We start from the raw sequence: 25,921 nt of genomic DNA, 5'->3' as shown, positions 1-25,921 counted from the left end.
GCTTGTGTAGACTGCAGTATCACCACGTTCTTCATTCACAGTTCCTATCAACTCCGCAAACACAAAGACGAACGAGCACAAGTTCACCCCTCCTCTCGCATAATTTCCCAGGATTGAAGACTGAGATTGCTTTGTGTTTTCCTGATGATTTGTTTAATGAAGTGCCAAGACACCACTGAGCAGTGACCTGAATGCTTTCCCTCAGCATAGATAAGCTATGACAACCCGGATATGCATGGGTGCATCTTGAGGTGGTCTGTTCTGTGCAGAACCACTGTGGAGAACAGCGTATTTGACATGGTGGATTCGCTGGAGTGAGATTCAGGATCGTGGAATCGCTGAATTCGTAGAAATGGCAATTAGCTTTATTGATGAAGGGGTGCCAGTGTGATGCATCACCGAGGTGACACAGGTTTGTGTAACATTCAGGGGGAAAAGAAAATATTCAAACGTACATACATTTTTTACTTCTTCGAAAGACAAGAACACAGGGTACTTTACACAGCAATCCTTGTGAGACCCCTCAGTCGTTGTTTTTCCTTCTGCTCTTTTTTAGGGATCTCACATTATGTGATAAATCACAGCATCTGAGTGGGAACAGTTTGATGACATCATTCACGCTCAATTTCCAACAGTGGGCCGGTTTTTGATTAGGGTAGTAAATCTCTTCTACCTCTGTCAGTTCCCTCGTTCAGAAGGGAGAAGGGGTGGACAGTGCGCTCGGTCTGCTTTCGAGTTTTTAAACTTTACCATGCATGGCTTTGTGGCGAGGAAGTCGGATTTGACTGGGCCCCAGATGGAACAGTGATTTCCTGGAGGGTTCCTATTTAATGGGTAACATATACCATCAGGTACAAGAAGGGGAGGGGAGTCACTGATCTCCTGCCACCCTCTAACCTGGTTGTGAAATGGTAGACGATATGTCAGCTAACAAACAACCTTAGACATCCATATTCATCAGTATTACTCGGTTTCATGTGTCAGAACTAACATATTTAGTACTGGTACCAAAGGTCACTTTGGGCATTCAGTATGAATGAAATGTAAGACTCCCATCACTGGTTCATAACCGCAATCCGTATTTTTCAGAGTGAGGTTTTTTATAATAATGAGTCCATATTGTAACCAACATATTGAACTGTATAACAAAGTATTTTCTTTGCAAACTGCCAATATTCAGAATTGACCACTCCATCCCACTACATCATCCACACCAGCTCAGTCTGCAGCAGCATTGGACACTAGGTCATGCCAGAAATTTGAAAACCATACCCTACCAAAGAGAATAACAGACAACCAACATTTAATTTACTCTAACAAACCTGCTTTTTTTATTTTCAATCCCGAGTCATGAACTCTTGCAAAATCATTGTTTTGTTTTCTTCATTTTCAATTGGTTATTTTCCCCCAGAGGCCACTATGAAGCCAGTGCAATACGCAAGTGATTTGCAGGTAGCTTTATTGGTTGAAAAGAGAGCAACCCAGGCATGACTTATTGAGTGATAATTCTGTGGTCCTACAGTAGTATGTAGTATGACATTACTTCATTATTATGCTGACAAGAAGGTGCAGTCCCTAGTGAAATTTGCCCATGTCTGCTACATCAGGGGAGGAGAGTTCTGCTATGTCAGGGGAGGAGAGTTCTGCTACGTCAGGTGAGGAGAGTTCTGCTACGTCAGGGGAGGAGAGTTCTGCTACGTCAGGGGAGGAGAGTTCTGCTACGTCAAGTGATGAGAGTTCTGCTACGTCAGGTGATGAGAGTTCGGCTATGTCAGGGGAGGAGAGTTCTGCTACGTCAGGTGATGAGAGTTCTGCTATGTCAGGGGAGGAGAGTTCTGCTACGTCAGGTGATGAGAGTTCTGCTATGTCAGGGGAGGAGAGTTCTGCTACGTCAGGTGATGAGAGTTCTGCTACGTCAGGGGAGGAGAGTTCTGCTTCGTCAGGGGAGGAGAGTTCTGCTACGTCAGGTGATGAGAGTTCTGCTACGTCAGGGGAGGAGAGTTCTGCTACGTCAGGTGAGGAGAGTTCTGCTACGTCAGGGGAGGAGAGTTCTGCTACGTCAAGTGATGAGAGTTCTGCTACGTCAGGTGATGAGAGTTCTGCTATGTCAGGGGAGGAGAGTTCTGCTACGTCAGGTGATGAGAGTTCTGCTACGTCAGGTGAGGAGAGTTCTGCTACGTCAGGGGAGGAGAGTTCTGCTACGTCAGGGGAGGAGAGTTCTGCTACGTCAGGTGATGAGAGTTCTGCTACGTCAGGGGAGGAGAGTTCTGCTACGTCAGGGGAGGAGAGTTCTGCTACGTCAGGGGAGGAGAGTTCTGCTACGTCAAGTGATGAGAGTTCTGCTACGTCAGGGGAGGAGAGTTCTGCAACGTCAGGGGAGGAGAGTTCTGCTACGTCAGGTGATGAGAGTTCTGCTACGTCAGGTGAGGAGAGTTCTGCTACGTCAGAGGAGGATAGGAGGGTAATGGGGAACACTACACTATGGGGAACATGAACGTTCTCCTTTTGTATTTTCAAACCACATTTGGCAAGTGTTTTAATGCAGAGAAATTATTGTGGAAAAAATTATTGTTTATTTAGTTTAATTAAGATGATAACGAAATCAGTAGTCTTTCGTTTTAAATACTTGGATTTGCGTTATTTTCTGACACATAATTACTATTCTAAGAAAACACAAATGAGTTCTGCAATATAGCTATGAACTCTGTTTCCTCCGTATCTCATTACCAACAAATAACACATAAATCAGGTGTGTGTAAGATAATGCACTTGGGAAATCCAAACACCGCCTGGATACAAATTTAAACTGACATTCTTTAGCCAAAATCCTCATCTCGGGTGTCAGAAAATAGCAGGTCGAAATTGTCGTGGTCCAGCGCCATTACTGCTTAAACATAAACACAGTACTAGGAGCAGGTGGCTGTGGGGGATTTCTATTTAATGCCTGGTGCCAATTAAGTGTAATACGGGATGTCAAAGCTACAGCTCTGCCCCTCAGATATCTGCTGCCTTAATGTTTATGTTAGAGATTCATTGTGGCATATGCTTTTTACTGTGCAGCCACAGGCTAAATTAGAGAAAGTTATTACCTCTGCCCTCCATTACAAGGGCACTGCAACTGGGAGAGGAAACCACTGGATGCAAACTGTAGTCAGAGGCATGCTGGAAATACACAGTCCTACCCAAATAAGATGCAGGTTTGTAAATGCACCGTGCACCACGTGGTTTTCAGTTTCAGTGGATCTGATATTACAGTGAGAAATGTCTCAACATGTTTTGTTGGCTCACTGTACAGTAAATAGACAGGTTGTGGACATGAATGAAAACACATCGCCATTCGTTATGAGCACAGACCCAGGATGAGGCACTACAGGGCAGCGTGTAGAGCTTAGGCAAAGGGAGAAGTGTTGCTTATATAGAAACAAGATATGTGATCTCCTAAGCTGGATTGCTGTAGGCAGGGCAGCTGGTGGAACACTAAGGGTGTGAGTGGATCCTTGAAAAGAGCAGAGGTGTGCAAACTGACGGGGAAAAGAAGAATTGCATTGTTAGGTGCCTATCCTATAGGTTCCCTATGATGGCTGGTTAAGTTTTGTGTAATATTATGTTTGAAATATTACAGAGATTATTCCATTTTCAACATCTCATCATTAGGAATGCCTTGTCTTCATGGAAATCACATTCAGAAATGTTACTACCGCTTCTACTTTCTAACTGTTGAACTCTTGTTCAGTCTATTAAAGAAAGGTTAAACTGTATGCCAAAGTTCAATAGTCTCTCTCTCTCCCTCTCTCTGAGTTGAACCACTCTATGTGTCAGTGAGTGGTCACAGTGGCTGTCACCACAGCTGCTCCCTGACACACTGCACGCTGTGTGAGGAGAGTGATGCCAATCTCTCTGTGGTCACAATGACACTGCCATGGCCTTCCGGCCTATCTGTCTCCTATAGGAGCCCCACGGACAGCTTCACAAGGCCCCTGTGCTGAGAGAGAGGTTTAGAGAGCATTGGAGCGGAAATAAGACCAATATCAATAAGGCGGTTACTGTATGCCTCTTGTGTCCAGTCATTTATTTGACAATGCTTTAAGGTTAGTTTTAAGGTTAGGTAAGGGTTATGGTTAGGGTAAGGTTAAGGTTTGGGATTGGGGTAGGGATGTCCCAAGGATCCCGGATACCATAATATATTACAGTATGTTGCAATAAGATGTCAGCTGATCACCATAATCATACTTCGGAAATGTCGCTATTAAGAGGCTCGTCCATTTCTTAATTTATAGCAATTTTACACAAACATGTTTATTTTTGAGAGGGCAGAAAATGTCTGGAATCGTGAATAAAAGCCTCTCATACATGCAGCGGGCAAGTGGTGCCCACTTCTGTACATCAAATGTTCTCTCGTCTCCCACTTCTAATTCCCTGCAATAAAACATTTACAGTTCTCCTTTTTCCATCCATTTAAATGATTTGAGACCTCAGATTAAAGAGAAAAATGGTGCATATAATGTATTATAGAGTTTGCTCCACCTCTGTTGGTTTAAAATAGTGTCCCAGACAGTCAGGTAACAGGGTAAGAGTCCCTGCCATCCAAAAGTCTAGAACACTTCCCATCAATATTTGCAATGCCCCTTCCCTCTCAGAATCAAGCATGAAATGGCAATTCTAAACTGGTAAAATAACACATTACGCCCAAGCTGTGCATGGCTGCGGCTAACATATTGGTATAATCAGGAAAGCAGGAAAACCTTTACGCTCCACTCTCCATGAAAAAGCCCATTCACCAAACTACCCTTCCACTTGAGTGTCTCTGAAACTTTTCATTTCTTAATGGTGATCTTATTTCAGCTTCGGGCAAATATCGTACAGTGAAAAGAGTGGGCCATGTGTGTATTGAGAAAGGGAACGGAGAAGGAATAAAGTTGACTATCGTATACAGACACAGTGGAAGGCTGGCTATGTTGTGGGTGTTAGCCGAAAGTACAGAAAGTACTCCGCTCCTCTCCTCCAACCATGTGTTGGGTTTCTGAACCACCCTGAAAAAACCCCCCACTAATCATCTAGGTGTGGCAAAGATAAGGGTAATCTCAGGACTTTGGCCTGCGGCACACGTCTCTGTGTCAGCTCCAGCACCTTCTCAGCAGCATATGGATCCCGTCTCCACCTCGGGGCTCCCAGAATGCTTTTGGCCCAGACAACCTGGCTTTGTAATGTAAATACCACTGTGTGGCATGCAGGGATTTCCCTGCTCTCGGATTCATTCCAGAGCTCACTAGCAAGCCTCAGCATCCCTGACGAAATAACACACACGCATGCATGCGTGTACACACACACAAACACACACATGTAAACACACATATAGATACAATGTTTGCGTCTACAAGCCTGAATTGAGGCCTACAGAGTTTCAGATGGGATAGGAATTTGATACCCAGCGAATATGACTGAAAATCCATTCAGAAAAGTGCCGGATACAACTACCAACAAGGCCTGTGCAACTGTATGCAATCTTCATTGAGAGCAGAACAAACTTCACCAAAACATCTGCACTCAGTAAAAGGTAATGGAAAGATGTTTGCTGAGCTACAAAACCGCAAGAGGAAGTTACAGTACATGTCGGTGTTCTCCCATATGTGAAAATGGAGGATCATTTGCCAGGTGTCTACCCCAATACATCCAAAACACTGGCATGGGAACATTCTTCTTCCTCAGCATCTTAGTCTCCGATTGCCCTCCACCCTCAATAGCTAAGAAAATGAAAACGCACTGAACCTCCCAAACCCCCTGCCATTGGCACAGGCAGGGTCAGGGTAGCCCGCTGTCAGAAGACATATGGACGGCATCAGCATCCCACCACAGGGTACCTCCTCCTGCCTGGTGGAAAGCGTTGGAGAGGGGGCCGGTACACGATAAGGCCGGAGCATAGGACACCTATTCCCCATCATCTCACACCACGCAGCGGAACTAAACTGTAGGCAGTTATAGGCCTTATCAGAAACACATGAGCCAGCCAGACTAGAGGGGGATGAAAACGTTATATCTTGGAGAGAGGCTTAGCTTCATACTATACACTGGGTAGCAATGTATTACACACAGATGCAGGATCTTAATTTGACCCGTAATGTCATAGCACAATAATCCTGTAGCAACAGGATTTGAACGTTTAGTCCATAATGTTGCTTGATCGATGGTTAGGCTAATAGCTGGACAAAAGTAGGCTACATGAAAAGTGCAACGCTATTATTATAACAGTGTGTTAGTGCGGGTTTTCAGTGAATTTATGTAAATCACTAAGCTCATTTGCATATATTGCAGGAAAAATCGTAGCAACAAAAGAGGGAACAAATGAAGAAGCTACATCTGTATCCTGAATAGGCATTTATAGGAATCTAAGCCCCGTGATAGATCCAGATGATATATGGTTATTTAATACCATATCTATGCCCTCATTTCATGTTTTTTATTTTATATTTCTGTGTTTGGTAAAGCTCAGTAGCTGTCTGTCACCCAGAAAATATGTAAAGAATAGAAAAACTTCTAGAAAATCTAGTTGGGGACAACCTAGACACCACAGTCAATTATGGGACGTTTCTGCTCTGTTTTTTATAGACAGGGAGGCCTGTTCAGGGCTAGAGCATGACAACGTTTGGACAGCCATGTAGTTGAAATAAACACAGCTACACTGAACAAAAATATAAACGCAACATGCAACAATTTTTATGAATTTACTGAGTTACAGTTCATATAAGGAAATCAGTCAATTGAAATTAATTCATTAGGCCATTAGGAATGGATTTCACCTGACTGGGTAGGGGAGTTATTCCGCACAAAAGGGCTCTATTACAGACAAAAATACTTCTCTGTTTCATCAGCTGTCCGGGTGGCTGGTCTCAGACGATCCTGCAGGTAAAGAAGTCAGATGTGGAGGTCCTGGGCTGGCGTGGTCTGCGGTTGTGAGGCCGGTTGGACGTACTGCCAAATTCTCTGAAACAACGTTGGAGGCGGCTGATGGTAGAGAAGCATGCCAATTGCAAGCTCCCGCGAAACTTAAGACAACTGTGGCACTGTGTTGTGTGACAAAACTTCTCATTTTAGAGTGGCCTTTTATTGTCCCCAGCACAAGGTGCACCTGTGTAATGATCCCGCTGTTTAATCAGCTTCTTGATGTGCCACACCTGTCCGGTGGATGGATTATCTTGGCAAAGGAGAAATACTCACAAACAGGGATGTAAAGAAATGTGTGCACAGGATTTGAGAGAAATAAGCTTCTTGTGCGTATGGAACATTTTGGGGATCTTTGACTTCAGCTCATTAAACATGGGACCAACACTTTACATGTTGCGTTTATATTTTTGTTCAGTATAAATGAGTGAAATCAGGAATAGGGACACTGTGGATGTTGGCACCGGGTAATGCTGCCAAGCGTAGAAAAAGGGAAGGGTGTCTAATTTTCTACTCTGCTGATACCACACAGACACTAAAGCAGCGCTGCTGTTTTTCTAACCTGCCAGGCCAGCAGGTGTGAAAAGGGAAGTTCTGAGTTGAAGTTGGAGTTTATTGACACACTCGCCACCGTGTCTGTCTGGACTGGTCCTTATGTTGAATTAGGAACCATAGGTAAAGGGCCATAATATTACCATTAACAGTTTTGGGGTATGGATAGAAATGTGAAAATTGTTATTGTGTATTTTGCATTTCATGGTGAGAAATTTGCTGTGTGGGTAGTTTGTTGTTGTGCTAACAGAGGGTGTAACTAAAGGAGCTTCTTTGGACATCAAACGAACGTGACCTCTGTGTGTTGCTTGTTCTCAAAACACAGCAAACAGCGTATGTTCTCCCGAACAACCAGATGGTTTTCGGGAGCGGGATTTAGCAAGGGAACTAAACTAGGCATAACCGAAAGTACTGAGACGCCACAACATACTTTTTGAAATGAATCACATACTGTAACTGTAGTAATACTAAATATTGATTAGATGAAATAAGCCGTGAACATTGTAATTCACATAACATAAAATGTCATGTTCAATATAGGAATATACTTACCTGTCTAATTATCAGTTTTTTTTGTGTCATGTGGGAGTGTTTTCATCTGTATCAGAATGTTTATTATCATGATCTTCTATTTCAGAACAAGAGAGATGACAAACAGAGATAAAGCAAAGCTTCCAGTTTGAAGTGTGTGGGGAGTGAGGCATTCTGGGGAGAGGTCAGAAGTCAAGAGTGACTCTTCAGTGGCCACGTGGAGAAAACATCTGTCTCTGTGGTATGCAGACGTTTCTGTCGGAAGATGAAGCGAAACATAAGCCACACAGACTATATAGTCATCTATGAGAACATGGACATAAAAGATCAACACACGGCCTCATTTACATATTTACACAGTAGCACCGCTGGCATGTAAAAATATCTGCCAGGGAGTTTTCAGAGTAAAATGTGGGCATATAGGTAGTATGGTAACCACAATATCAAGACAGGTTTCAAGCCCAATGTTTCAAAAGGACCCATTCCTATTCAAACGTAGACGAATGGAGGTAAGGCAGACCATAGCAACTTTATTGCTGCTCAATTTATTTCTGTAACAACGTATAGATGGAGAACACCATTAATGAAAACCGCATCGTGAAAATGGATGGAGTGGAGGGGAGTGTATGCCCACTTTACTCTGTCTGTATTATGAGACCAGACAGAGGAATTTCAAATAAATACAGGATGCCACAAAAATGTACACCTCCCTGTGAAAAATAACTCCGGTGTACTACCTTAAAGGCCATATTCATTATGCCCCTACCTTATAATATGATTACATTATAGCTTGATAAATTAGGATACATTTTCTGCAAGATAACTTTTTCCAAATGGTTATCCTTAATGGATTATTTTCTTTCTGACTGCCACTTAGATTTTGTTTCGAGGCCAGGAGAATGCTGAAAGAAAGGTTTCCCTGTTGAGGAGCACCAAGGGGCATTTCATGGGACTCTGTACTGGCGCCAAGGGTTGTTTCAGGGGCTAGTGCAGAAGAGCCATAGGCGCACACACACTCATGCACAAACACATGCACGCACACACACACACACACACACACACACACACACACACACACACACACACACACACACACACACACACACACACACACACAAATGTACTCTAAGATATCAAGTACTAGTGTGGCAAGGGTCAGTTTGTTCACCCGCACACACCTGCAATTACTAATAACCATTCCGTAATTGCCTGACGATATGTAATAAAGTGAAAATGAGCTGTATAGTCAGAGATGGTGGAGCATTTTTTTTGACAGTCCTTTTTATATAGGCCTATATTTCTGCTTATAATTTCCAACATGTTGGTAGGCTATTTGTTAGTCTACTTGTCTATAATTCAATAGGCCTGCATGCAGCTTCTCTTCTGTCATTACTTGTTGCCCTAGAAGACTAAGTAAACCCGTGCTCATCAGAATAATGTCAGAAATCGATAGAATGAATGCTTCAATCTAGTTGACATCAGTAAAAAAAATATATATATATTTTTGTCTTTCATCTCTCCTTCTCTCACGCAGCAAAGACATTTACGGACTGGGTAAAAATCCAATAACAAAAAAGGGGAAACATTTTCCCTGCAAAATTTCCCAATGACATCAGTTTGCCCGGTTTTAAGGAAATTGAAAGCTGTTAAACGACCCAACATGTTTTTGATAAGATTTCAGTTCGGCTTGGATGCATATTTAATGTGGTTCATATAATCTCAGATTTTATGATGCTAAAAAGATAGCACCGCCACCTTTACAAATTGTCACTAACCACACATTCTCCACTCCTGTTCCTGAATCAAAATTGTCATTTGGTGTTTCATTTTACCCATTGGATGTATCCGTAGCTATTTGATGCAGTGATCAGAATATAGTGTCTATATCCAGGAAAGCCAAAGTTCCAAAAGCTGGGCCTACAATAGTGTATTAGAGATCAATCAAGTGCTGCAAGAAAGACCTAGTTAAGCTGTAGCTGGCCCAGAACAGAGTCATATGTCTTGCTCTTCATTGTAATCAGAGGGCTAATATGAATACTATGTATGCCAGTCTCTCTAGGCAAAGAGTTGAGGAAAGACTGACTGCGCCACTTCTTGTTTTTATAAGAACTATTAAAGTGTTGAAAATTCTAAATTGTTTGCGTAGTCAGTTTACGCACAAAACTGACACACACACTTACCCTACCAGACATGCGACCAGGGGTCTTTTCACAGTCCCCAGGTCCAGAACAAATTCAAGGATATGCACTGTACAGTATTATACAGAGCCATGAGTGCATTTACAGCATTAACAATGTCTACACTGTATTTCTGATCAATTTTATGTTATTTTAATGGACAAAAAATATGCTTTTCTTTCAAAAACAAGGACATTTCTATATGACCCCAGTGTATGTGTAACTGATAGATGCACACACACACACACGCACACACACACACACACACTACATGTTCATGTTTTTAAATGTACTATATGTAAATTGTAAAGTCTTTTGTCTGTAATGTATTTTTCGTTATGTGTCGGACCCCAGTAAGACTAGCTGTCGCCATTGGCGTCGGCTAATGGATCCTGATAAATAAAATAAAATGTATTGCAAGAAATGCTTAATTATAAAGGAGTTAATGTTATAGGCTATGTCATAGGTTATAGACTTACAGTCAGTTTTCAAATTTCAGTTAGGCTACAATTCCATTTAACCCATTTGAACAGTACAGTTCCCTTCAAATGCCATTTTGATGTCCCCTTCTTGTGACTTTTGAATTTGTATAGTGTCTCACCATCCTCACACATCAAATAGCCGGCACTGCTATCATCCTCTTTATTACATCCATCTCTTTCCCAAACGTTAGACCACTGTTCTGGCCCTCCTTTCTATTTATTTTCAACTCTTAGTGCTTGACATGGACTGAAATAAACTCAGCAAAAAAAGAAACATCCATTTTTCAGGACCCTGTCTTTCAAAGATAATTCGTAAAAATCCACATAACTTCACAGATCTTCATTGTAAAGGGTTTAAACACTGTTTACCATCCTTGTTCAACAAACCATAAATAATTAATGAACATGCACCTGCGGAACGGTCGGTAAGACACTAACAGCTTACAGACAGTAGGCAATTATCACAGTTATGAAAACTTAGGACACTAAAGAGGCCTTTCTACTGACTCTGAAAAACACCAAAAGAAAGATGCCCAGGGTCTCTGCTCATCTGTGTGAACGTGCCTTTGGCATACTGCAAGGAGGCATGAGGACTGCAGATGTGGCCAGGGCAATAAATTGCAATGTCAGTACTGTGAGACGCCTAAGACAGCGCTACAGGGAGACAGGACAGACAGCTGATTCTCCTCGCAGTGGCAGACCACGTGTAACAACACCTGCACAGGTTCGATACATCCGAACATCACACCTGCGGGACAGGTACAGGATGGCAACAACAACTGCCCGAGTTACAACAGGAAATCACAATCCCTCCATCAGTGCTCGGACTGTCCGCAATTGGCTGAGAGAGGCTGGACTGAGGGCTTGTAGGCCTGTTGTAAGGCAAGTCCTCGCCAGACATCACCAGCAACAATGTCGCCTATGGGCACAAACCCACTGTCGCTGGACCAGACAGGACTGGCAAAAAGTGCTCTTCACTAATGAGTTGCGGTTTTGTCTCACCAGGGGTGATGGTCGGATTCGCGTTTATCGTCGAAGGAATGAGCGTTACACCGAGGCTTGTACTCTGGAGCGGGATCAATTGGGAGGTGGGGGGTCCGTCATGGTCTGGGGCGGTGTGTCACAGCATCATTGGACTGAGCTTGTTGTCATTGCAGGCAATCTCAATGCTGTGTATTGCAGGGAAGACATCCTCCTCCCTCATGTGGTACCCTTCCTGCAGGCTCATCCTGACATGACCCTCCAGCATGACAATGCCACCAGCCAAACTGCTCATTCTTTGCATGATTTCCTGCAAGACAGGAATGTCAGTGTTCTGCCATGGCCAGCGAAGAGCCCGGATCTCTATCCCATTGTGCATGTCTGGGACCTGTTGGATCGGAGGGTGAGGGCTAGGGCAATTCCCCCCAGAAATGTCTGGGAACTTGCAGGTGCCTTGGTAGAAGAGTGGGTTATCATCTCACAGCAAGAACTGGCAAATCTGGTGCAGTCCATGAGGAGGAGATGCACTCCAGTGTGGCCACACCAGATACTGACTGTTACTTTTGATTTTGCCCCCCCCCCCCTTTTGTTCAGAGACACATTCAATTTATGTTAGTCACATGTCTGTGGAACTTGTTCAGTTTATGTCTCAGTTGTTGAATCTTGTTATGTTCATACAAATATTCACACATGTTAAGTTTGCTGAAAATAAACGCAGTTGACAGTGAGAGGACGTTTCTCTTTTTGCTGAGTTTAGGTATCGGTACTCAATATTTAGGTGCAGGAACTCCTCAATATTTTTTAGATAATATTCTATAGGAGGTGCAAGCAGAATAACATTTGAGGTGCCGGTAATCAGTTACGGTGAGCTCCTGCCTAAGTCAAGTTTACTGTCTACTCTCCATTTCGCAGCTTTTCTCTTATTGAATTCAACTCTGGCATTGTCCTTTTTGCCTTGAGTCGATCTACGTTAACTTTTTCTATGCAAGTTAACAAAAGCATTTGGTAATTGGTGTGTATTTGGCACGCTACAGTTAGGCCCTAAAGCTTAGGCTTAGGCTACGCACTAACGGCAGATAAAAATAATGAGAAAAAAAATGAAATGGAGTCTTTTGATATGAATTGCGCAATAATTATACACTCATGGATTTTTTTATGCATTGTTCTCGCTCTTTATTTAACCCGCCCCTCCACCCACCAATATTTCATGACCCTAAACCTGCCTACCCTGAGGATATATACAGAACAAAAATATAAACGCAACATGTAGTTGCGGACCCATGTTTCATTAGCTGAAATAAAAGATCCCAGAAATGTTCCATACGCACAAATTTGTTGACATCCCTGTTAGTGAGCATTTCTCCTTTGCCAAGATAATCCATCCACCTGACAGGTGGGCATATCAAGAAGCTTATTAAACAGCATGATTATTACACAGGTGCGCTGGGGGAAAAAAATGGCCACTCTAAAATGTGAAGTTTTGTCACACAACACAATGCCACAGATGTGTCAAGTTTTTAGGGAGCTTGCAATTGGAAAAGGTGACTGCAGGAATGTCCACCAGAGCTGTTACCAGAGAATGTAATGTTCATTTCTCTACCAATTTGGCAGTATGTCCAACTGGCCTCACAACCGCAGACCAGGTGTAACCACGCCAGCCCAGGACCTCCACATCCGGCTTCTTCACCTGCGAGATCGTCTGAGACCAGCCACCCTGCCAGCTGATGTAACGGAGGAGTATTTCTGTCTGTAATAAAGCCCTTTTGTGGGGAAAAACTCATTCTGATTGGCAGGTCCTGGATCCCCAGTGGGTGGGCCTATGCCCTCCCAGGTCTACCCATGGCTGCGCCCCTGCCCAGTCATGTGAAGTCCATAGATTAGTGCCTAATTCATTTATTTCAAATGACTGATTTCCTTGTAGGAACTGTAACTCAGTAAATGATTTAAAATTGTTGCAAGTTGCATTTACATTTTTGTTCAGTATAATAATAATATTGATAATAATAATAATAATAATAACACATACACACACACACAGACTTGTTTGCATGCACGCACACAAGCTCTCTCTCTCACACAGTTTCCTTGTCATCTCCCAAAGTCTCCAGACTTGGATGGACGTCGAATACTGACTTGTTTCACGGGTGACCTGGCTGCACACACAGGCACGAACACACACACCAATGTATTCTAAAATATCAAGTACATGCAGGTACAGTAGGTGATGGAAGAATATATTAAATAATTATTAGATCTACAAGTTTCTTTCTCCCTCTCTCTCTTACTCCCTCTGTCTCTGTGTGGTCCTCAGATTATGGTTTATCGTTGCATCTAATGAATCAGATTTGCTGCCTGCCGTGCCAGCAACAGTAATTGAGACCTTAAACTCAGAACTTTACCAGGGTAATCTGGGGTTCCTTTAGGGGTCAACTCCCTCCCTCTGAGAGGTCTCTTTCGCCTTCTCTCTCTCATGACTGACCTTACAAACTCCCTCACTCTTCAAGCCTGTTGCAATAGCTTCCAAACTGTATTTTACCTGGGCATAGAACTCTAGCATAGCTTAATCTCTCCACTACTCACTTTCCAAAGACCAGCATTAGTCGCAAATGTTAGCTTCGGTGAGGTCAGAGAGACATGCGTGTCTTAAGCCTCTACTGCAAACATTTAGGTTTTTTATAAAATAAATAATCCATCCCAAAAAAATCCACCATTTTTTTTTTCTGATAATGTATCAATAATTGTAAGAAAAAATCACTTTTACCCCCCACACCCAGACATTTGTTTGTTGCTTCAGGGAAACGCTGTGCAATAAAGGTACTAAAATACCAAGAAAATCTGATATGTTATGAACATTTACTAAGTGAAATACAGCAGAAAATATGTATAGTAATGTAGTTGAAAATATGTTTCATTAGAGGTTCCTACTCAAGTACAAATTTAAACATGCAAAACAATGAAATGTATATTTTCTGTTGCCTGAGGACAACGAGTCCTGTGCCTTTCTTTGGTCCTGGTGAGAGTATCCAGACTACCCAGCCTGGTTCTGAAAGACAGGGCCCTCACATGTAAAACTATCATCATTACATTGCACCAATTGGGCTCTGGTGGGGCCCTGTCATACCGAAGGGTGAATGATCATAATGGACTTCGTAGCTGCGCCAGACAAAAACAAGACCATTTGACATCAATGGAAGAATCTCATCTGCATGCTCATCTTGCATTTATATATATATTGTGTGTGTGTGTGTGTGTGTGTGTGTGTGTGTGTGTGTGTGTGTGTGTGTGTGTGTGTGTGTGTGTGTGTGTGTGTGTGTGTGTGTGTGTGTGTGTGTGTGTGTGTGTGTGTGTGTGCGTGCGTGTGTGTGTGTGCGTGCGTGTGTGTGTGTGTGTGCGCATATGTGTGTGTGTGTGTGTGTGTGAGTGTGTGTGTGTGTGTGTGTGCGCATATGTGTGTGTGTGTGTGTGTGTGTGTGTGTGAGTGTGTGTGTGTGTGTGTGTGCGCATATGTGTGTGTGTGCGCATATGTGTGTGTGTGTGCGTGTGCCATGGCACCTATTACAGACTTCACATTCTTAGGTGAGATGCTGGACTTTGTCAGAGTTGAGAAAAAGTGAGCCGTTAGATAAATAGTTAATCAGCGATCAGATTTCCCAATCAGATAGTTTTTCCCAAGTAACTGTTGCCATGTGTTTAATATCAGGTAAAATCTCTTCTAAATTCTTTCATCACACTCAGTGAAATTTCTCCATTTTCACTTTCATGTAAGAATCAAAGAAATTATCTTCTTTCTGTTGTCTCTCAGTCTTAGTAGTAATTGCATTTGACAACACTGAAAACACATTACCACATATGATGCAATATCTCAATTTAGTAAATATTTCTTAACACTTAATCTTTCTTAAAACTGCAATGTTGGTTAAGGGCTTGTAGGTAAGCATTTCACTATAGGGGGTAATGGGTGAATGGGATCCAGTGTCAACGCCCCACTTTACTTTCAACTGTGTCAGCATGGGCAGTGCTCTCCCTCTCTCTGCTGACTGTCTCTGACCCCTGCCATGACAACCAAGTTGAATCAGAATGTAGGCAACAAAATGTGTTATAGCAGTGGGATACAGTCCGCGAAGATGAGTAGAACTGATAGTCCCTCATAACTCAAATTCTCACCTGATGACCTGTTTGTCCTCTTCCTGCCTCAACATGGGTGGTGCTCTCCCTCTCACCCTCTCTACTGCCTGTCCTTTAACCCTCTCATAATCATATGACCAAATACCATTATCATATGACAAAAATGGCTGTCCTAAACAATGATCGGTTACCCACATAAAAAAATACTACAGTTTACTATAGAATACTACAGTACTTATTATATAATTCCATAGTAAACATAGTAAACTATAGCATACTGTAGAATACTATACTGCACGCTGTAGTACTACACGCTGTAGTATACCTCGATCATGTGTAGAACTTACTATAGAATGTTGTAGTATACTGTAGAATAGTATAGTAAATACTACAGTACTATCCGCAAAAAAAAACTGTTGTAAATTCTACAGTAATGTCTGAAAGAACACTACTGATTGCATATACCCTGCCCATTCCACTCCCCCATATCACAATGTGTGCCACCCATAAGTGAGAAACCTACATGCCAAGGATAGAGCATATATTGTGTTCCCTACAGGTTACAGAAAAGAGCAGAAGCTCTGAACTACCATTTCAGACCCAAGTCCTACCAATTTGCTCTTTTAGTATTTCTCCAGTAGTTTTCATCAAGGAGAAAGCCTCTACTTCTATGTAAAAGATAATAAAATAAAAACCCCATAGTAAATACTACAGTAATGTTTGCAAAAACACTAAAATAACTGCTACAGTATACTAGTTGGCAAAAACACTACAGGAAATACTACAGTATAGTACAGTCCACAAAAACACTACAGTAAATACTACAGTACATTACAATCTGCAAAACATAATTACTATAGTACATAATACAGTTTTATTTTACTCCAGTATTTATACTAGTTAACTGTAAATATTGCAGTATACTACAGTAAATATTACAGTAAATACTACAGAAAAGTCAACAAAACACTACAGTTAATATTATAGTATTCATACCATAATATACCAACATTTTGTTTTAAATGTGGGTAGTTTATTAACATGAATTAGATTCTGCTTTTATTTGAAAAATTATTTATTTATGGATGGAGGAGTCGGATGGAGGATCAGACATTGATCTTAAAATAAAGGTTGCTGATGATGAATCTTCATCTCATTCTGATGTTGACTTCGAGCCTGCGCCTCCGATGCCTGAGCCTCGCCACAGAAAATCTAGAACAGAGCCAACTTAGACAGTGATCCCAACAGCCATAGTGACACAGGAGTCTGGGAGGGACGCCACAGTTTGGGTAGAAAATAGTGACGAAAGCGCAACAGGAAGGCGGCCTTCCCAGAATATTCTCACAGAGAGAGCAGGCCCTACACCTCACACAAAGAGATAAATTGCGAGTGCACTCGACAGTTCTCTTTTTTTATGTGACAAGCAGATGTTGCAGCACATCAGAGATTGTACTGTAGCACATGCACACAAGAAAAGGAAACAGTACGTGGGACACGTCTATGGACGAACTCAAAGCATTTATTGCACTCGTGTATGTCAGTGGGGCATACGGCGGAAAGAGCATGGATGTGGAGTCATTTTGGTCTGATAGGTATGGGGTGGACTTTCTCCGAGAGACCATGCCACGCAACTGCTTCAGAGAGATTAAGCGGCACCTGCGTTTTGATGACAAGGCGACATGTCCAGTAAGCGTGCAGACGGACAAGTTTGCCGCCGTCTCAGACACCTGGAAAAGTTTTGTGAAGAATTGCATTAATTGTGACAAGCCAGCAGAAAACATAATTGTTGATGTTCCTAACCAAAGCTCAATGCACTTTTACCCAATACATGGCCAACAAACCGGACCAATTTGGAAGTAAGTTTTGGTTAGCAACCGATGTCGAAACCAAGTACTTGCTCAATGGCTTTCCATATCTGGGGAAATATGAAACCATGCCAGCGGGTGAGTGACTATCTGAGACTGTGATTTTGAGACTTGTGGAGCCTTGCATGGGCAAAGGCAGAAATGTGAACGACTTCTTCACATTGATTTCCATGGTAGACAAGTTGATTGCAAAGACTAGCCTGTTCGGAACAGTGAACAAACACAGAGTCGGGAATTGCCACCCTCTGTGCAAAACAACATACCAGCGGAGCTGTACTCCACATCAGTGATGGAGAGAGGTAAAGCAACACTCATAGTGTACAGATGTAAAATAAATACAAGACTAAGATCGAATCCTACTACACCGGCTCTGATGTGTCAGTGCTTGCAAACTATCATGGATTCCAAAGGGAAACCCAGCCATGAAGTGCCTAGTGACACCTACCAGACAAGCTAAATGCTTTTCATGCTGGCTTCGAGGCAAGCAATACTGAAGCATGCATGAGAGCACCAGCTGTTCCGGACGATTGTCTCCATAGCCGATGTGAGCAAGACCTTTAAACAGGTCAACATTTACAAGGCCATAGGGCCAGACGGATTACCAGGACGTGTACTCAGAGCATGTGCGGACCAACTGGCAAGTGTCTTCACTGACGTTTTCAACCTCTCCCTGACCGAGCCTAAATGTTTCAAGCAGACCACCATAGTCCCTGTGCCCAAGAAAATGAAGGTAACCTGACTGCCACCCATAGCACTCGAGTCGGTAACTATGAAGTGCTTTGAAAGGCTGGTCATGGCTCACTTCAACACCATCATCGTGGAAACCCTAGACCCACTCCAATTCTCATACCTCCCCAACAGATCATACCTCCCCAACAGCAATCTCAATTGCACTCCTCACTGCCATTTCCCACCTGGACAAAAGGAACACCCTATGTGAGAATGCTGTTCACTGACTACAGCTCAGCGTTCAAAACCATAGTGCCCACAAAGACCCTGGGACTAAACACCTCCTACAATTGGATCCTGGGCTTCCTAACAGGCCGCCCCAGGTGGTAAGGGTAGGTAACAATACATCTTCACGCTGACCCTCAACACGGGGGCCTCTCAGAGGTGCATGCTTAGTCTCCTGTACTCCCTGTTCACTCACGACTGCATGGCCAAGCAAGACTCCAACACCATCATTAAGTTTGCTGATGACACAACAGTGATCACTGACAATGATGAGACAGCCAATGATGAGACAGCCCACGTGAGCAAGATATAGGAGCTGATCGTGGACTACAGGAAAAGGAGGGCAGAACACGCCCCCATTCTCATCAACGGGGCTGTAGTGGAGCAGGTCGAGAGTTTCAAGTTCCTTTGTGTCCACATCACCAACAAACTATCATGGTGCAAACACACCAAGACAGTCATGAAGAGGGCACGGCAACGCCTTTTCCTCCTCGGGAGACTAAAAAGATTTGGCATGGGTCCCCAGATCCTCAAAAAGTTCTACAGCTGCACTGTCGAAAGCATCCTGACCGGTTGCATCACTGCCTGCTATGGCAACTGCTCAGCATCCGACCGTAAGGCGCTACAGAGGGTAGTGCGTACGACCCAGTACATCACTGGGGCCAAGCTTTCTGCCATCAAGGACCTATATACTAGGCTGTGTCAGAGAAAGGCCCACAAAATTGTCAAAGACTCCAGCCACCCTAGTCACAGACTGTTCTCTCTGCTACCACATGGTAAGCAGTACCCGTGCGCCAAGTCTAGTACCAAAAGGCTATTTTATTTTTTATATCAGTAAACTTAGTAAATATTTTTTTAACTCTATTTCTTGAACTGCATTGTTGGTTAAGAGCTTGTAAGTAAGCATTTCACGCTAAGGTCTACGCCTGTTGTATTCGGCGCATGTGACAAAAAAATAGATTTGATTTCACTCGGAATTAAACTCATTTTTAACCAATTTTATCTCATCACCAATAGTTCACTAGTTACACAACAACATAGGAAGTACTGATGAGCGCTCGTGAATATAACTACCTCTCCTCAGCAAACACCACAAAGAGAAAGAAAGAGACAGCGGGTAGTGGCACTGGTGATTTATTACTGCAGACCAAAGCAATACATCACAAACCGATGAAAATGGAAAGAGAAGAGAAATTGCATGTTTTTGTGTTCTCCTTACAAGCTGTGCTCAACTCTTTTTACCTTTACCACAAACGAGTGTATTTGGCAGTGGGGGGATCCAATCATAAAATGAGGAACTGAGGAGCACTCTGGTGCAAACCCAGAAAAATCTAATTGTATTTGTCACATGCTCCGAATACAACAGGTGTAGACCATTCAGTGAAATGTTTACTTACAAGCCCTTAACCAACAATGTAGTTTTAAGAAAAATTTGTGTTAAGTAAAAAATAGATAAATAAAAAATAAAAGTAACAAATAATTAAAGAGCAGCAGTAAAATAACAGTAGTGAGGCTCTATACAGGGGGTACCGGTACAGAGTCAATGTGCTGGGGCACCGGTTAGTCAAGGAAATTGAGGTAATATGTGCATGTAGGTAGAGTTAAAGTGACTATGCATAGATAATAAACAGAAAGTAGCAGCAGCAAGAAAGGGGGGGGGGGGGGGCAGCAATGTAAATAGTCTGGGTACCCATTTGATTAGCTGTTCAGGAGTCTTATGGCTTGGGGGTAGAAGCTATTAAGAAGCCAGTAGCTGCCTGGCACTTTGGGATTTTTTTTCTCCAATCAATCAAACTCATCATGTTATATTATTGAGGGTGGGTCAAATTGACCTGTTTCTAATATTGGGGGTGGGGGGGGGGGTCATGTCCCTCCGCCCCTCCTTGCAAGTTTTGCGCCTGCCATGAACTCAAAGACATTAACTGGTAAAGCTTCCCCCTTTTCACAGCTAAGCCACAACATTACCATAACAAGGTACAGCTCTGGGCAATGCAGTCTTGTAACTATTTTTACATTACAATGACAATTGTAGTCTTTCTCCATCCCTGAATGTCAACAGCTTGGCTCATCTTGTACTTTATTGACACTGAAACACAAAATCTACTATTGGAATTGTAGCCAGTGAAAGCTTTGCAATGCTAAAAGACTAGCAACGCTAAAAGACTAGCAATTTATCTCACCAAAGAACATGTGCATAGCCATGCACTGACATGGCATAAACAAAACAAAACACACTGTCCTCTTTCATACAGCCCACACAACTGATTGACTGGTGCATTGAGACGTCAAAGTTTCAACATTTCACCATAAGAAAGTCAAAAAGCCAGGCAGCTCGTGTTCTGGTCCAATAAAGACCTCACGTCCACTTGTTAGGCCACAGCTGGTTGGCCATCATTAATAACCTAGATAAAGAGCTTGTTGTGTGGGGTCGGGTTGGTCGGGCTGGGGAGGAGGGTGAGGAGAGGGTGGTGTCACAGCGACAGTGTTATGGCTTGTCACTGTGGCCTCAACTTTGGGGCCACATGAATATGTGTGGAGGCTGGGGCAGCTGAATGCCATGCAGCTGGAGCTAAGGCTGGTTGGGCTGTGTTGGGTGACAATAGGTGTGGGAAGGCACCAGTCCCATCCACCCCCGGGATAAGGCCATCTTTGTTGGCCACAGGTGCCCGCTGGCTCTGCACCACTAAGGCATCCTGGAGGCATTGTGCACTCTGGTTAATTATGCATGCGCCGCAACAATTAAAGTCATGAGTTTCCTGTCAGACCTCTGAGAAATGGAGGGAAAACACAGAATCGTCTACAGCCGGTCTGTTACAGAGCCAAGTGTGTGTGTGTGTGTGTGTGTGTGTGTGTGTGTGTGTGTGTGTGTGTGTGTGTGTGTGTGTGTGTGTGTGTGTGTGTGTGTGTGTGTGTGTGCGCGTGTGTGTGTGTGCACGTTTGTGTGTGTGTGTGTGTGTGTGTGTGTGTGTGTGTGTGTGTGTGTGTGTGTGTGTGTGTGTGTGTGCGTGTGTGTGTGTGTGTGCCATGACTCTGAAAAAGTTTAACACAGTTTTAGAAAAAAAGAGGTTCAATGAAAGTGGTTGTACATGAAGCAAATATTGCACGTGTGTTGTGTCTCAACTATGTCTTTGCCAGATATTATCGCCAACTAAGGCTGGTACTAATGATTATAATATAAAAAGATGGTTGAAACAGCCAGTGATATAAGCAATGAAAGACATCAGACCAAGATTTATTTTATCACATCACATTTACTCAAAGACAAAACCAATAAAATAAAAGAAATGCATTCAGGAGAAAAGTTGCTGAGTCGTTTGTTTAAAAAAAAGAGAGAAAAAAAAGAAGGGGGGGTCATTGAAAAAAAGAAAAAAAGAAACATGTTTGATAAAAAAAAGTTGCTTCCCTGTTTTTGCTTTGCGGTCCTCAGATTGAGCGTCGACACCCGGCCTTCAATGGCTGCATTCATGCAGGAGGAGTCAGGGTGAAATTCTGTTGAATTACCTCCTCTCTGATGCGCCCATGCTTTTTATGCCAAATAGATTTACATTCCCACCATCAGCACTTCGACCCACCTAACCTCACTTCTTCACTCCTTCTCTCACCCCCCACTGGGTTTGGGTAGTTGGCCATCCCCCCTCCATCCCTCCTTGGCCTTAACCCCTCCTCCCCCTTAGGTTCAGGCTACATCTAGGACCATGAGGCTGGCCAATGATGAAAGGCATAGCATTTCTCTCCTGTGACAGGTTAGGTTTCAAAAGGAATGCCAGCAGAGGTCTCGTACGACTCAGCCGTTCCACCATCGGACCACCAGACCCTCAGCAAAGTCTGTTTGTTTGCTGAGGGTGGAAAAATGTATACTGTGGGTGGTGCCAGTAGATTTTAGTTAGTCTATTTTAATCAGAAATTAATAGCTTTGAATGACATTCTCTTAGATTAATGAATTTGCCAAATTAAATAATATATATTGAGGTATTGCTTCTGAAGGAAATTAAATGATGCGAAATGCAGCAAAAACAAGAGAGCTCTTGTTTTTTTCAAGGTTTGTCATCAGGGAGAGTTTATTGCTGCTTCTAGGTGGGCTGCAAATGGAATAAGAGTGGTCAGTTGATTTGTTGTCCCAAGTTTTGCAAAAGTTTACCGAGGTGGAAGCAAAATTATTGCAATTTTTCATAGGAAATAGAAGTAATTGCTATGGGCTGCAGCCACCAGGCATCTTTCAGCTGCAAAGCAGTTGTAAATATGTCTTATTAAATCCATAATTATGCTTAGTGTAAATCCTGGAACCACCTTGTCTCAAAGGTTACCACTTGTGAACCAAGGGACTCCACCGTTGTCCGTGAAGGCCAACCCCGACCACACAAAACAGACATTCAATGAAAGCCTCCTCCTTATTCATTTGTGAGGGAGTTTATTGAAGACATGGAAGGTAAGGACTAGGAGCTCCACAAATCCTGTAGTGGCAACGGGCCGATGTTAAGTGTAGTTTCTGGGGAGGAATAAGACACACATCTTTACCTCCCTTTCGGCTAGACCAAGTCAAGGGCCATTTACACTGGTTTTAATGAGCATCAAGAGGGCACTGTCTGACTGCACAGCATGGACCAGTAAAATAGAAGAGGAAGGAGAAGGAGAGAGAGAGAGAGAGAGAGAGAGAGAGAGAGAGAGAGAGAGAGAGAGAGAGAGAGAGAGAGAGAGAGAGAGAGAGAGAGAGAGAGAGAGAGAGAGATCCAGAATGAGAGGAACGGTAGAGAGAGAAATGAGAGAGTAGGAGAGAGATGGTATGGAATTTGACACAGAGAGATGACCACTGGAGCATGGTACTGTTGTTTCTGTCTCGTAAACATATTTTTAGGCGTGCCTTGTAAGAGGCTATATTTGTTGCACCTGTGAGTGAGAATGCTGTACCAATTAACTCCTATCTGGTTATGGTGCCCGATCAATTTGTATAGGGGACAGATTGGAGTGACAGCAAGTTTTAAACCATCAATGGTTGAGCATTTTGCCATGTCATTTTGGTCTGTTTTTGCCTGTAGTTGCTGCCAGTTTGGAAGTCTTTGTTAAGAGCTCTAGAAGTGGAGGTTATATAAAATAGCAAATATGAAATAATATACCGTAATGTGTAAACTTTTTACCTAGCAGCCAACCTGCTTGCACCAATCCCTTCTAATTACAGTAAAATACTGTGAAATACAAACATCCCCCTCAATACATTTAATTCATTCATTCTAATTGCGTTAGCATGTACTTTTTTTTACAGTATAATACAGTCAATTCTACGGTATTACACTGTGTGTCATTACACAGTACTTGCTGTGATATGTATTTATATTACAGTAGGTGTACTGTAATATGAAATACAGAATTTTACTTGTCACTGAGCTGCCTGTAAATTACTGTCAATTTCACAGTAACCCCTTTATAGTGTGATACAGACAATATAGTATCTTATTCAGCATAAAGATCAAGAATAAAACAGATTACATTGAACAGATCACTGATCTGAATCTGCCATAGAACATCTGTGTCAAACTGCCGTATCACATTTCAGGCTGAAATCCTTGACGTGGCGCTGAGAGGTCTGCATCACAGAGAGATGAAGGGGACCATCCCGTTCGTCCAGCCATCGCTGCACTGCATGAGTCCTGACCTGTGACCCTAACCCTTTGACCCTGTCTGACTCCAGCCTCCAGCCACCTAGCTGCTAGGTCCTAGCTGGTCACAGTGCATAAAAGAACAGTGGTTGGACCTTAGCGTCTGGCAGGGGGAGTTAGTCACCGGCCAAGAACAAGAGATGAGGATTAGACACGGGAGGGGTAGAGCGGCCGGATCAATGGATGTAGAGAAGCACCCTGCTGGGAGGGGAGGTTGAGGAGCACTGGATGTGACTGCTTGTACCCCCAGGTGCTCTAGCCTCTCCTCCTCCCCCTTTTTTCACCTCACCTCACCTCACTTGGATGCCTAGGGCTTTATAAGCCAGCAGCAGACTGGTTTGATGGCTTGCCTGCTATACAAAGCGGGAGTGATCAACTGCAGGAGCTTTGGGCATTCCGTCTGTGTTGCTAGGCAATTTAAAGCCTGAAATATTTAGAAATTAGTAACCAATCACTTATTTTTTGCCACTTTTGCTGTTCAAAATTAATACACTTGCCACAATGCAGCTTCACGTACATTTTTACATTTTAGTCATTTAGCAGACGCTCTTATCCAGAGCGACTTACAGTAGTGAATGCATACATTTCATTCCATACATTTTTTTTTTCTCATACTGGCCCCCCGTGGGAATCGAACCCACAACCCTGGTGTTGCAAACACCATGCGTTGCAAACACCATGCTCTACCAACTGAGCTACAACTGAGCTCCAAACCCTCCCCTTCTCTCTCCCCACTCCCCTTTCCCATACACTCCTTACACACACCCCTTTCCCTCTGCTCCTGGTCGCTTCCTGTTTTGCCTGGGCTAGGTGAAGCAGAGCACCGGCGACTCTAACGTCACTGAGGAGGTGACTGCTGAGATCACCAGCAGGAACTTTGATGTCCCCTAGACGACTATGGGTAATTATGAAGTGGTTACCAGCGGAGACCCTAACAGGGAAAGCCTCATCCACTACAGGCCAGAGCTGTGGTTAGTCATGTGGCCGGCATTGGTACAGCTTATAGCACCTTCTTCATTACATTGCTGGTGAGAACCACACCAGGAATAGGACGGGTGTTAACGACAAGCCCAAGGAAAGTTCACTCATTAAGAACGCATTACCTATGCATGTTCCTAAAAATACCACAAGTGGTGTAGTATATGAAGTGTTTTATACAGTATACGTGTCTACCTTTGGGCTCCGTCAAGAAAGACGTTTACCATCAGAGAGTAGAAGAATGGAAGGAGTGGGAGAGAAAGAGATGGAGAGGAGGTAGAGTCTGTACTTTGACTCTATCTGGTGTGTTTAGTCATAGATCCACATCTTTAACCCTGGTCAGTGGTCTCCACACAATGTTGTCACCCACAGGGCTGTTAGGACATGGACACATTAATGACACTTTTACTGGCCCTCTGAGATCCCCTTTCATTGAGGCGCTTGACCTCACCATTGTATTACTGACAGAGACCATGTGGAGTGGACTATTTGAGTTCAAAAGGGCCCTAGGGAACTAAATGTCAGGTGAAACCTACTAATACGTACTTGCATGAAATTCCTCAAGATTAAAAAAATCTATTGTAATGTCAAATTAATGTACCGATATATGAGCAATATCCTTCGCCCTATTTCATACCATGGCAGTACAGAACAACCTGTCCTTTCTGTACAGTCACAACAACATGGAC

The 25,921-nt window shown here is 43.1% G+C and overlaps 1 protein-coding gene across 1 annotated transcript; it reads left to right on the top strand.

Moving 5' to 3' along the window:
* Window positions 1-1,591: 1,591 nt before the first annotated feature.
* On the top strand, window positions 1,592-25,145 carry LOC145865466 (uncharacterized). Its single transcript, XM_082970356.1, has 2 exons — window positions 1,592-2,461; window positions 25,065-25,145. The coding sequence occupies exons 1-2, from the start codon at window positions 1,592-1,594 to the stop codon at window positions 25,143-25,145; spliced, it is 951 nt and encodes a 316-aa protein (XP_082826482.1).
* The last annotated feature ends 776 nt before the right edge of the window (window positions 25,146-25,921 follow it).

The sequence above is a fragment of the Salmo salar genome, chromosome 28 (assembly GCF_965601325.2).
Source record: "Salmo salar chromosome 28, fSalSal1, whole genome shotgun sequence".
Taxonomy (NCBI): domain Eukaryota; kingdom Metazoa; phylum Chordata; class Actinopteri; order Salmoniformes; family Salmonidae; genus Salmo; species Salmo salar.
The sequence above is the reverse complement of the archived record's forward strand: the minus strand, read 5'-3'. Positions and strand labels throughout refer to the sequence as shown.